General features: G+C 50.7%; 1 protein-coding gene across 1 annotated transcript; it reads right to left on the reverse strand.

Moving 5' to 3' along the window:
- Positions 1 to 1,300: 1,300 nt before the first annotated feature.
- GPR174 (G protein-coupled receptor 174) lies at positions 1,301 to 9,228 on the reverse strand. Its single transcript, XM_080352398.1, has 3 exons — positions 9,184 to 9,228; positions 7,123 to 7,194; positions 1,301 to 3,807 (listed from the first exon to the last, which is right to left on the reverse strand). Exon 3 carries the CDS (start codon positions 3,410 to 3,412, stop codon positions 2,432 to 2,434), a length of 981 nt encoding a protein of 326 aa, XP_080208524.1. The 5' UTR covers positions 3,413 to 3,807; positions 7,123 to 7,194; positions 9,184 to 9,228; the 3' UTR covers positions 1,301 to 2,431.
- Between the last annotated feature and the right edge of the window lie 2,805 nt (positions 9,229 to 12,033).

The following is a 12,033-nucleotide window of genomic DNA, read 5'->3' on the forward strand; positions in this document are numbered from 1 at the left end:
ATGTCTGTGCTGTTGCCACAATACCTTCTTTCTTTTTTTGGCCCCAGCACGAGTTAAACTGAACTCTGTGTCAAAAAGCCACTTGTCACTTCAGCACCGAGTCCCCCTGGCGAGGTGGTTGCAGGGACCTTGGTGCTTCACTTCTCAGCAAGAACAACCCCCTTGGGGCAGAGGCGCTTTGAGCGGCCAGAGGAGACACTTTGTGCAGAATAAAGGGGACGTTTGGGGTTTTTTTGCGTTCAGTTACATTCTCACTCAGATTCCCAGTCCAGCGCCCCAGACCAGATTTTTCTAAAAGATTTCCGTGGGAATATCAGCTTCTGGTTTTCTGAAGAAAATATTTCCATGGGAATATCAGCTCCCGCTGGGTTTGAGCAGGCTGAGGGGGAGCTGCAGGGGCCCAGCTCACAAAGCTGATCTTGCCCAGGACCCAGCTCAAAGCTGGGCAGAGAAGCGATGAAACAACCCTTGCTCATTGCTGCTGCAGTGCTTGGGCATTACTTGTCCTCTCCAAAGCTCGCGTCACCACTTAAAGCTTTTTTAGGTGGCAGAAACGCAGTAGAACATCTCTCTGGTAGCGTGTGATTGCTCCAGGGCTCAACATGAGCTGGTATCGTGGGCCTGAGGCATCAAGAGCGCATGAAAATACACTTTGTGTTAATTTAATTAGCATCTTGATGCTCCAGATGGCTGCGGCAACATCAGCCAAAGGCTTGTGAGACCCCAGCACCGGAGAGCATGGCAAAGCCACACGGGGGGACAGGTCAGTCTGTCCCAATGCAGCTCATGTTGGGGACAGGTCAGTCTGTCCCAATGCAGCTCATGTGAGCGACCGCGACTCCTACACCCACTTTCCTGTAACGAGAGCCGTTAAATTTTGTATGAATAAGCCCCGTTGCTATGGCAGCGGGGGAAACGGCTCGTGTGGTGCCCGACGTGTTTTCTGGGTGTGAAAACTTCAGCTTATTGAGGTTTTTCTTGCTGAACAATTTCTGAACTATTTTATTTCCCCCTCTTCAGAAGCTCAAAGTAGGTGGGGGGGGGTTGGACGGGACTGTCCTGCATCCAACCCAATGGCTGCCAAACGCTGGTCCGTGGGCGCCTGGGCTGGTGATGCAGGTGGTGAGACAGGGGACAGCGGGCCAAGAATTACATTTAAAATGTAAAAAAAAAAGTATATATTTTTAATTATATACAACAAGAAATCGAAAAATAAATATCTTTTTCATTGCTGTGAACAAATTACAATATATTGCTCGTTTTCCACGAATTAGCAGCATGTCCTCAGCCGACACGCTCGGGTACGGACACGCTGGTTCGGACTCCTGAAGGGATGAGGTGGTGGAGTTGGGTTTTATTATATGGAAGGGTCTTTCCACGTTCCAGCATCTCTGGGGTTTGCATAGTTTTTCTACAAAATATATATGTTTTTATAAATTAAATCTATAAAACAATGCTTGCATTAAATAAAACCCAATAGCATCACAGTATTTTTACATGTCAAAATGTAACGTTTCAAATGTTCACAGGAAAATGAATTTCACAAGAAGGTGCAAATGAAATACCAGTCGAGCCCAAAGCACCTGTTGTTTGATTTTAAAGAAACTATTATTAAGAATAAATCCACAGTTGGACTTTTGTTAAGAATGTGTTGGGTGGCACCTTTGACTCTGCTGGTAGTGAGTTCCCTTTACAACACGCGTCAAAAGGGTTTGGTTCCTCCGGTGGGGTTTTATTTATGCTGCTGTTAACAAAGAGTGGATGTGATGGCACAGGGTCAGTTATCAATGAAAGGGAAATTGCCCCATTTCTGGTGAGAAGAGGACCTGGAAGGTTTGATGAATCAAAAAGCTTATCCAGGGCAGCAATGTGGCCCCAAACCATCTGGCTTTCGAGCCAGAAATGGGAACCGGTGGCACAAAAATAGTGTCTGGACATTTGAATGACTTTGTGATGTGTGGATGTGTCATTTGCTACACCCCAAATGGAGGCTCGCTTAATTATGTAAAAGACAAGTCCCTTGGGGCCACCCCTAAATGGTCAGTTTGGCCCAGGGTGTAGAAATTTGTCATCGCTGTGTTGTCTTTCCCTTCACAAAAATATAATCCTGTGTCACCTACTAATTTTTAGGACCAAATTCTTCCCACCCCCAAAACCTTTACAGCCTCTTGCTGCAGCCGGGGTACCTGACAGGACACGGGAATCACACATCATTATCTATATTCAGAGAAAACTTGCAACCAAGGTATTAAATCAATATATTTTCTGTCAGGTTTGGCTTTTTGGTTGGTTTTCTTTCTCCAGGCCTCACTCGTATCAGCAGAAGCTTCTCTTGAGTTGTTGTCCTCAGTGCCCAAGGGAAGGAAGTTGGGCCAAACACCAAAATATAGTAAATTTTGGAAGTCCTGCACCGTTCTGGGTAAGGCCAGCGCTAGCACTCCATGGGCTCCTTCCTGAGGATGTTTCTGGAGCTCCTCCTCACGTACCCGAGGCCGTGGAGCTGGATGCTGTCCTGCAGCTCGTACCTGGACAGGCGTCTCCTGAACTCGTCTGTAGTAAAGTAGTAAATGACGGGGTCCAGGCAGCAGTTGAAGCTGGCGAGACACAACGCGACAACGTGAAACACGGAAATCACCTTCTGGACGCACTCGTTCTTGATCTTTTTTAGCTTGACAAGGAAATCCAGTGGAAAGCTGATGTGATAAGGCGCAAAGCAGATCAGAAATACCACAGCGCAGGTGAGAATCATCTTTAAAGCCTTCTTTTTCTCTCCGAGGTCGCGCGAAGCGGAGTTGTTTTCTTTCAGCGATAGGATCGTCTTCCACGAGCAGTAGAGGATGATGAGCAGGGGAGTGATGAACCCCACGAGCTCACCGATGGTCATCATGGCTATGGAGATGGGAAGGCTGAGTTGCTTCACAGGGAGGTCCACGAAACACTTGTTTTTAGCAGCCTTGTCCAGTCTGAGAAGCGGGAAGGGTAAGCAGCCGATGCAGACCACGACCCAGCCCACGATGCTGATGTACACGTCGTAGATGCGCCTGCAGTCGCTGAATTTGAAGGGGTACATCACAAACAAATACCGCCGGACGCTGATGCAAACCAAGAAGTAGATGCTCGCGTACATGTTGACGTACTTCAGGTAGAAGCAGAACATGCAGAGGCCCTCTCCAAATTGCCACATCCCCGTCAAGTAGTAGAAAATCCGCAGGGGCAAGGACAAAACCTGCGATAAGTCGGCAATGGCTAAATTGATCATAAATATTATGGCCCTTTTAGTCTCTTTCATGTACTCGTAAAAGACCCACAAAGCTAACGTGTTTCCTATTAGCCCAGGGACCAGGATTAAAGTGTACGTAACGGCATAGTAGAGTTTAAGGTCTGTTTCGGAGCAGTTGGAGCTGTTGGTCATGGTTGTCCTCCAGCTCCGTGCTCAGCCCCGGCATGGTAACATCTTCACTATGGTAACGCGGTAACTGTGTTCTGTAGCCAGGTTCTCCTCAGGTTCTCGGGGCTCAAATAAAAACCTTCAGCCTTGGAATCTGCATGTGAGGCTTCGCTTCCCAGCTCATCGTGTCCACTCTGGGGAGGAGCTTCGTTATGGGGTGAGTGAGCTAATTAAAGTCTTGCTCGTGCGCTTTGCTTGTGCTCTTTGTCAGAAGTCGCCGTGGTCGCTTGCAGGATTGATGGGGGGGATCCACGCCGAGAAACGCATCGTCCTGTGCCGAAGCTGCCGACGGTTCATGGCCGGAGCTGCGCCACTGTCACCTCTCGGGTGGCATTTCCCTCCACGCGGGATCTCGACAGCTGCAAGACAGAAAGGTGCGGTTACGGCCCTGCGGAGACGCGGGGCTCGGGGAGCAGGCGGGAGCGGCCGGAGCATCTCCAGCAGAAACCTGCATCTGTGGCGGCCGCTCCTCCCGCCTCACACGCCGTGCCTGGCCCACCAAGGGACGCAAAGAGAACCCTGAGCAAAAAATAGCACATGTGTTTCATTGCCGCTGCAAACCAGCCTGCAGTGCTGAGCAGAATTCACCCTGATCGCGATGCACATTTCACTTGCTGCAGCCGCGGCTTTCCCAGCTCCGGCTTTTCCGGAATATAAACTGGACTTACATCCAAGCAGGGAACACGGCCCGTGTCCTAAACACCTTTTGCTGCAGAACTGCCTGAATTATATTTAGACGTGCTCACAACCGCTTTTTCTAAGCCTTCCCTTTACCCGTCCTGTGCATGTGACTGCTGTGGCTGTTGGAAATAACAGATATTGTCAGTAAAGCGACTGTAGGTGGCCCTTATTTTAGAACCGTTTGCAGGGTTAGAAGCTGATATTATCGGTAGCTGTCAGACAAAAAAAAAAGTGATAAATATAGAGGAAATTCAGATCTCTGTCCAAACTCTCAGGTTTGCCTTTTACTGCAGCATGAAGAATTAACCTACAGGTCTAAATGGGAAAAGTTTGTAGGTACTAATCAAAACACAGAAAGCACGTTTATAAAGGCAAAATTATATCCTTCTGCAACCCCCGATGGTTTTCCCTGTGTTTTCAGGTATAGGCATTAAAATGTGGACATTTATTAATGAAACCGATGGTCAACACTTGCCAGAGTGATGGCACCAAACTTTGCAGTAGCTTTGGGTAGAAACAGAAAATCTTGTACAAAAGAAACGTTTGGGGGCAGCTTTTCTTGTCTGCTCCTGTAGTTTCTCTTGCAAATCATTGAGTAACGAGTCCAAGGAGAGCGAGATGTTTCCCTTTCTTCCAGGGAGCCAGCGTCTAACATCACCAACAGCACAAAACGGCTCATGAAATAACCCCATTAAACTTCAGAAGCGATGATTAATAAGCTGTAGAGTCAATTAGCCTTCTGTGCAAAGACTTCCCAATTCTTTTATTAATTCTCAGCCCAGCCTCTGATGCACAAACCTCCATGACTAATTCTAGGAATATGAGTAATTTCTTCATCACGCAGAAAAACTGATCGGCTCTCAGCTATTCGTTAGGTTTTGTCCATCACTGATGGGTAACTGGGGTCAAGGGCTTTGGTTTACATTTGCTGGAGCTTGGTTGGCACCAGTAACCAGGAGGGGGTTGTGGACGTGGCTGTGCCCTGGGGCTCCCTGGGGCTTCCTCAGCAACTGGTTGACCCCTTCAGGCAGGTTCTTCCCTTCTCTGTACTGGGATTGAGCCAAACCAGTTGGCCAACACCAGTACATCCTCCCCAAGTGGCCAGAAATTAATAGAATCACAGGATGGTTTGGGTTGGAGGGACCTTCCCAGCTCCCCAGTGCCCCCCCTGCCATGAGCAGGGACATCTTCACCAGCTCAGGGTGCTCAGAGCCCCGTCCAGCCTGGCCTGGGGTGTCTCCAGGGATGGGGCAATTGCCTTGCTGGACTTGAGAAAATGCAGAATATGAAGAACAGGCAGAGCGGGCTGTGGTGGAAACGCATCCAGAGCTGCTTATGGGGACTGGTACCTACAGCGGGTGGGAGGGATGCGCTTTCCTCTTGCTTTTCCATGGCGATACTGAGGCCTTGTGCAGACCTGCTTGTCCGAATTGTAAACGCCTCAGCACGATGTGGCCGGGTTTCCCATCCAGGTCCTGGTCCTGCCAGCGTGTCTGAACAGGACAGCCGCGTTGTGGGTCCCTGAGCTGTGCTCGGGCAGCGGGATGGGGACATCGGGGACCGGCTGCATCCTCCTGCTCCTGTCTCTGCAGGGGTGTTTGTGAGGTGGAGCCCTAAACCCACATCACCCAGCTCTTCCTCCCAGTGATTTTTTTAAATCTCATTTTAAAACAAGCTTGTCTTTCGTCTCTTGCCCAGTGGCTCCTATCACCCAGCCAGGCCGGCTGAATTCTCCGCCTTTCCCTCCAGGTGGGTAAATCCACTGGACCTGATACATGCAAAGGGAGGGACAGCGCCGAGTCCCATTCCTCTCTCTGTCCCCAGACACGTGCACACTCGCATTTTTCCTGCTGCCCCCCCAGTTCCTGCGTCTCCCCATCCCTCTGCACAGCGACCTCCCTGTGGCACCGTCCCCCAGCCCGGTGCTGGGACAGGGATGCGCTGGCAGCTTCCTCTGCCTCTCCCTGGGGCTGTGCCCAACAGCACGAGGGGTCCCTGAAAGCCGGGGAGCAGCCGGGGTGCTCGGCCGGGGGACTCAGAACCGCCCTGGTGAGAACGGCCGCCCTGGGGGGTGGGTAAAAACACAGCGATGTGAAAAACAGCGCGTCGGAAATCCCGAGCGGTAACATTGCGAAGTTCAGCCCTATGTAAAGAGAAAAAAAAAGGCAAAAAAGCAAAAACAAACAAACAAACAAAAATCAGGATGCTAAAAAAGGCTCCAGAAAGAGGAAATTTCGTTTCACATGCTCTGCGCTCGCTTCCCCTCGGCGCAGGGGGTGCCGCACTCCCCCGGGCACGGATCCTTCTGCCACTCAACAGTGGGTTTTCCCCCCTTATTTTGCCCAGGGAACCCCCCATTTGGCCACTTCAGGGCACTGGGTGAGGATTTCTCATTTGTGTTTAACGAGTCAGGAACACCGGGTCGGTTTTGTAGCCAAGCGTTCTGGCCAGGGCTTGCTAGAACTGGGCATATATTGTGTCAAATATTTTCCGTATGCTCCATATAAACTAGTGCGGGAGCTGGGGAAGCAGCCACAACACCTGGGGGGCTCTGCCCAACATCAGAGCCCATCACACCTGGGGGTGGTTATAGTTATAATTACCCAGGTCAACCCACGACCCTCATTAGCAAATCCCGAGGGTTTTACCCCAGGAAGCAAAGCCACAGCAGCTATTAAAACCCAGCTCAGGGGAGGAGAGGCTCTTAAACCAGCCTGGGACTGTGGTGTTGTGCCTGGTCCCCTCTTGGAGCTCAGGTCCTTGGGGGCCCCAGGATGGTCCCTGGCACCTCCTGCTCCATCTCAGAACTGGGGGCAGAGCCAGCCTGGCTGGATCCTGCTGCTGAGCACCCTTTGTGCTGGCCCAGGTGAGCAGGTGGTGTGCGGGCACCCGTGTTTGGCGCATGGCTGGTGGTTGTGCTGTGAAAACATACATAGCCCAGGGCAGAGGTGACACAGGTGCATGTGACACGCTGGTGTCACCCGCTGACTTACCCTTTTGGGGGAGCCCGGAGTGTGCTGCAGCCTGGGACCCCTCTTCTGCTTTTCCTCTTTCCTCTCTACAGCCTGAACCAAGAAGAGAACATCACAGGGCTCAATTTAAATAGAACTCGCGTTTCCTGCTGAAGCCGCACAAGCGGAGGTGGTGTGACGGGGGACGTGGGGACATGGGAGGTGGCCCGGGGACCAGCGCAGGGCTGCAGTGTCCTGTGCTGGCCTTCTCCCAATAACCACTGGTTTTCTGTGGCACCTGAAGTGCTGGTGCCCTGCAGGGTGTTTCAAAAGGATGGACTCAATTTGAAATCACCGTGTCTTTGAAATGGGACTCAGCTCTATAGAATGCCCTGTATTTTTGCTGAGATAACGACTAGTATTAATAATTAGTAGGTATTAACTGAAAACAGAAATTACAGGAATACGAACTGATTGTTGCTTAGGATTGCTTTTTAGTTCTTTTTAAAAATGTCTGTAGAGGATAAAGGCACTTTTCTGGTAGCTATTTGGGCTTTATATCTTCTTTATATACTAAAGTTGCCTCTTTCTGTGTGAACTGTGGTGATTTCTCTCTTTCATTTCCCCCCGGTAGCATCGCACCCCCAATATAATCTCAATTGTCGGAATATATTTGCCAACGCTGCGTTTGCAAAGCAATGCGGATGAGAGCGGGGCTTTCGTTTTGACTGGGTTGCAGGGTACGCGAGCAGGTGGTGCTCATCCCATCCCCTTTTCGGGGTTACCCGAAACGTGGGTCGCTGAAGGTGCTCGATGTTTCTTCCAGTGGAAAAAAAGCCGCGGAACAGCCAAGATTTTACAGGTTAGGACCGTGGGGCATTGGCACAGCAAAATAAAAAGGTTTATTTATATTCTTTCCTTAGTTTCTCATTATTAAGGTAGCGAGTGTTCCCATGGCGTGCTGACCCTCTGCATTCCTGTGCTTGCTGCTTTTCCCCCCAGTTAAATACTGGGAGGAGATGGAGACCCCCCTATTTGGCACTGAGGTTTTGGGAAGGGGCTGGAGCCTGGGGGGGGTCTCAGTGGGACGAGGGGCTGGGCCATGGGGGCACAGTGACTCAGGCAGCTGGGGACACCAGGGGGAATTTGGTCGGTAGATTCCAAGAAGATGCAGGAAAAAACACAAACTCTCTGGTTGAACACAGCGTGAAACACGCTGCTCTTGCCTCTTAATCCTTTGCAAAAGCTCTTATCCTCCCCTGTTTATTTTTATCCTGGTTAAAAAAGGAAAATAAACCCGGAACAGCGGCATTGTGCATTAGCTTAATCCGCCACCCCTCTCCTCCCTTCCTTGCATGCCCTGGTGTCTGTGGTAAATGTGCGTGCTGATGAGCACCAAAACCTGGAGTTTTCCACCCAAACCATGGGTGCACACCCCGGGACAGGAGCAGCGGTGGTGGCACCGATAACCCCATGTCCTCCCCACCCGCTTCTTGTGAGCAGGTGGAAAATTGCCAGCGGAAAGTTGCTGTACTGCCCTTTGTGAGGAACGGGCTGTTTTACAGGATCCAGGGGACAAATCCAGTGAGACAAAGCCAAGTGAGACCTGGAGTAGCAAGTAACTGGGACCAGTTACCCCAAGCTCGTGGCCTCTAAGTCCATTTATGGACAAGTCCTTTCACAAGCAGCTTTGGGTTTTGCGAAGCTTGAGAGTCACGACAGTTGGTGTTATTCTTAAGCTCAGCTTTGCGATATTCATGTAACAGCGGTAGAAAATACGGTTTGAAACTTCACGGCTGGTTATTTTGGCTGTTCCCCTCCTCTCCCTCGGATACACGGAGCGTCATCTCCTGATTGCTTACAGGAGCTCAGTCTTTTGAGAAATGGAGGTATGGCTCCTCGCCTATACTTGAGCTTAGCCCACGGCTCCTCACTTCTACTCATTTAGCTTTGGAGGTTCAGGGGGGTTGGTGGTTGACACCACACCCCCTGCCCTCTCTGTGGGGCGTCCCTGTCCCTTCTCGGCCCTCCTAGCTTGAGTATTAATTGAAAATATTGCAATTTAATCAAAGAAAAGGAGAGATAAAGGGCTGTGGGTCCTACCTTGGCCGTGCCGGCGGGCTGTGACTCGGCGAGCGCCGCGGTCCCCACCCCTCGGCGTGCAAAGCAAAAGTGCAACTGCCGGAGCAGCCGCGGCGCCCACGCGGAGGGAGCGGGGCTGAGGCTTTCTGTCCCTTTTTGTCCCTTTCCGTCTCCCCGCTCCTGCCACGGGGCCCAGGGGCTTTTTTTTGTGTGTGTGGTTATATATGTATGTGTATATTTAGGCGCTGTTGTTTCGCGGGTGTTTTGGCGGTGACAGCCGCTGTTTGCTGCGGGGATGCTTTTGCTCCAGCAGCCTGTCCCGCTGCTGGGGTGAGGGCTTTTGGGGGCTCAACACCTGGCTGACAAAGCTCAGGCTCCCACAGACAAGCACCTGCCCATCGAGTCCCATTCTGCTCATGACACAGGGCTAAGGAGGCCGGTGAAGTGAGATGCTTCATCAATTGTCTTCCTCTCCCTTCTCCAGCTTTCTGGGAAGGTCCCTTTGCTTTCATCCAGATGTTTTTGTCCCCACCCCTGGTGATTTGGGGGCTTCAGAACGTCATGCTGGAGCCCATCATGGTCTGGTTTGTGCTTCCTCAAAAGTGAGAGGTTCTCCATGGTCGTTATTTCATTATTCAGTCGATTTTTGCAGCTGGATGCTGGTGTCACATGTGGGCACGGGCATCTGCAGAGGGCACTGCTGTCCCCATTTCCACTGCCGGCAGTTTGAAAAGCAGCACTTCTGCAGCTGTCCATCTGGGGTCTCCAGCTCAAGAAGTATTTAAATACATATATATTTTTATATATATATATATTTATATATATATATTTATATTTTTATATATATTTATATTTTATATATATATTTTTATATATATGTATACACACACATATATATAATTTAAAACCAAGAGGGCTCAAGGATTCTTGATTCAATCAGTTATTTTGAAAAAGTCTTTAGTGGTTGTGTTTTTTTTCAGAAAAGATTTGCAACTTTTCAATTTATAATAATGTTTGTTGCCTGTCTGCTGAGCAAACGGGGCTTGTGTGGCAGCACGGTGGATGGGGAGGGGTGCAGCCCTGCAGAGCTGTCACACAGGGGCTTGGCGGTGTCCCCACCGCAGCCTTGCACATCTGCAGCACATCTGCAGCAGGTACCGAGGGCTCAGTGACTCCTACTCCTTTAAAGCATTATTGATTTACTTGTATAACAATTCCAGCTTATCGCTGGGCTTTGTAGCTCTACATACTTATTTTTGTTATGGTTTATAGGACATTAATCTCTTGGGCACTTGGTGGACTTTTCCAGCCTTGCAATGTGCTGGGTTTGTCACCCCTGTGGTGTCACAGCTTCTTGCGCCTCCTGAAACACACAGGCTAATATACAGCAGCTAATACTTGTACTAGTTAAAGCTTCTAGCTTTTTTTAAAGCCTGGTGGTAACTTAATATCCCTTAATTAATCTTGTGTGGGAGCCGCAGCTTTGAGCGCTTTGGGATCTTTGCTGCAGGGTTGTCCCCTTGGGTGCCAGTGTGCATTAATCTGCTGATGCTTTTGGACTAGAAGCAGCAGAGTTTTCAGGGTTTATTGCTTGAAAGGGGGTTGTTTCTGCTGTGGAGTCCCCTGGGAGATGTGTGGAGACATCACTGGGGGATGCTGCCTTGAGTCATGTTAATTCTGGAGCATTTCTGTAGTTACAGTGAGATCTGGGGTGCGAAGCTTTCCCCGTGTTTGCCAGCTGCCTCCGCCCTGCGCTCTCACGCTTTGCGAAGTGTTTTCACCATAACGGTTTAAAGAAAAACCTTCTGTTTACTTCCCTCCTGACCCTACAATAATGTGCTGTGGAACCCGGCCGTCCACAGGCTCTGAAGACCTTTCTCCGTGTGACACTGGCAAACTCCTGTCCCCAAAAAGGGCCTCGTGGGGCTGAGGAGAAGCGTTTGGACACCAGTTTAATTGACAGCAAAGCTGAGACCAGTTCAAAAAACAACAGCAGGACCAGCCCCTCGTGGCTGAACAGCACCTGGGCTCTGAAGATTCTCTTTCTTTTCTTTTCCTGATCAAACGTGTGCTGGATGCTCAGTTTTGCACTTTCATTTCCGCAGAAACCAGCCTATTTATAGGAAAGCGCAGCCCGCGCCTGGGGCAGCGCGTGTATTTACTGTACGGGCGGGCTTTTTGTTTCAAAAACACCTTTCGGAGCGGAACCGTATCCTGTTTTCGGTGCCGGCTCTGTGTGCAGCCGCCGCGCGTTCCCACCAGCGTCCGTCCCGCTTCCTGTCACTCCAGGAGCTTCTCGGGGTTGCGGGAACTCCAGGTCACAGAGCAGCATAGGGGAAAGGGACCTGGGGGTCCTGGGGACAGCAGGGTGACCATGAGCCAGCACTGGGCCCCTGTGGCCAGGAAGCCAATGGGACCTGGGGTGGGTTAGCAGGGGGTGGTCAGTAGGTCAGAGAGGTTCTCCTGCCCCTCTGCTCTGCCCTGGGGAGACCACACCTGGAATCTTGTGTCCAGTTGTGGCCTCTCAGTTCCAGCAGGACAGGGAACTGCTGCAGAGAGTCCAGCGCAGCCACCAAGATGCTGCAGGGAGTGGAGCATCTCCCGTGTGAGGAAAGGCTGAGGGAGCTGGGGCTCTGGAGCTGGACAAGAGGAGACTGAGAGGTGACCTCATTAATGTTTACAGATATATAAAGGGTGAGTGTCATGAGGACAGAGCCAGGCTCTTCTCGGTGACAGCCAGTGATAGGACAAGGGGCAATGGGTTCAAACTGGAACACAGGAGATTCCACTTAAATGTGAGAAGGAATGCCTTCCCAGTGAGTGTGGCAGAGCCTGGCCCAGGCTGCCCAGGGGGTTGTGGAGTCTCCTTCT

This window comes from Nesoenas mayeri (genome assembly GCF_963082525.1).
Source record: "Nesoenas mayeri genome assembly, chromosome: 13".
In the NCBI taxonomy this organism is placed as follows: Eukaryota; Metazoa; Chordata; class Aves; order Columbiformes; family Columbidae; genus Nesoenas; species Nesoenas mayeri.

Coding starts and splice junctions, on each gene's coding strand:
- GPR174 (XM_080352398.1), bottom strand. CDS start 3,412: ATGACCAACAGCTCCAACTGCTCCGAAACAGACCTTAAACTCTACTAT.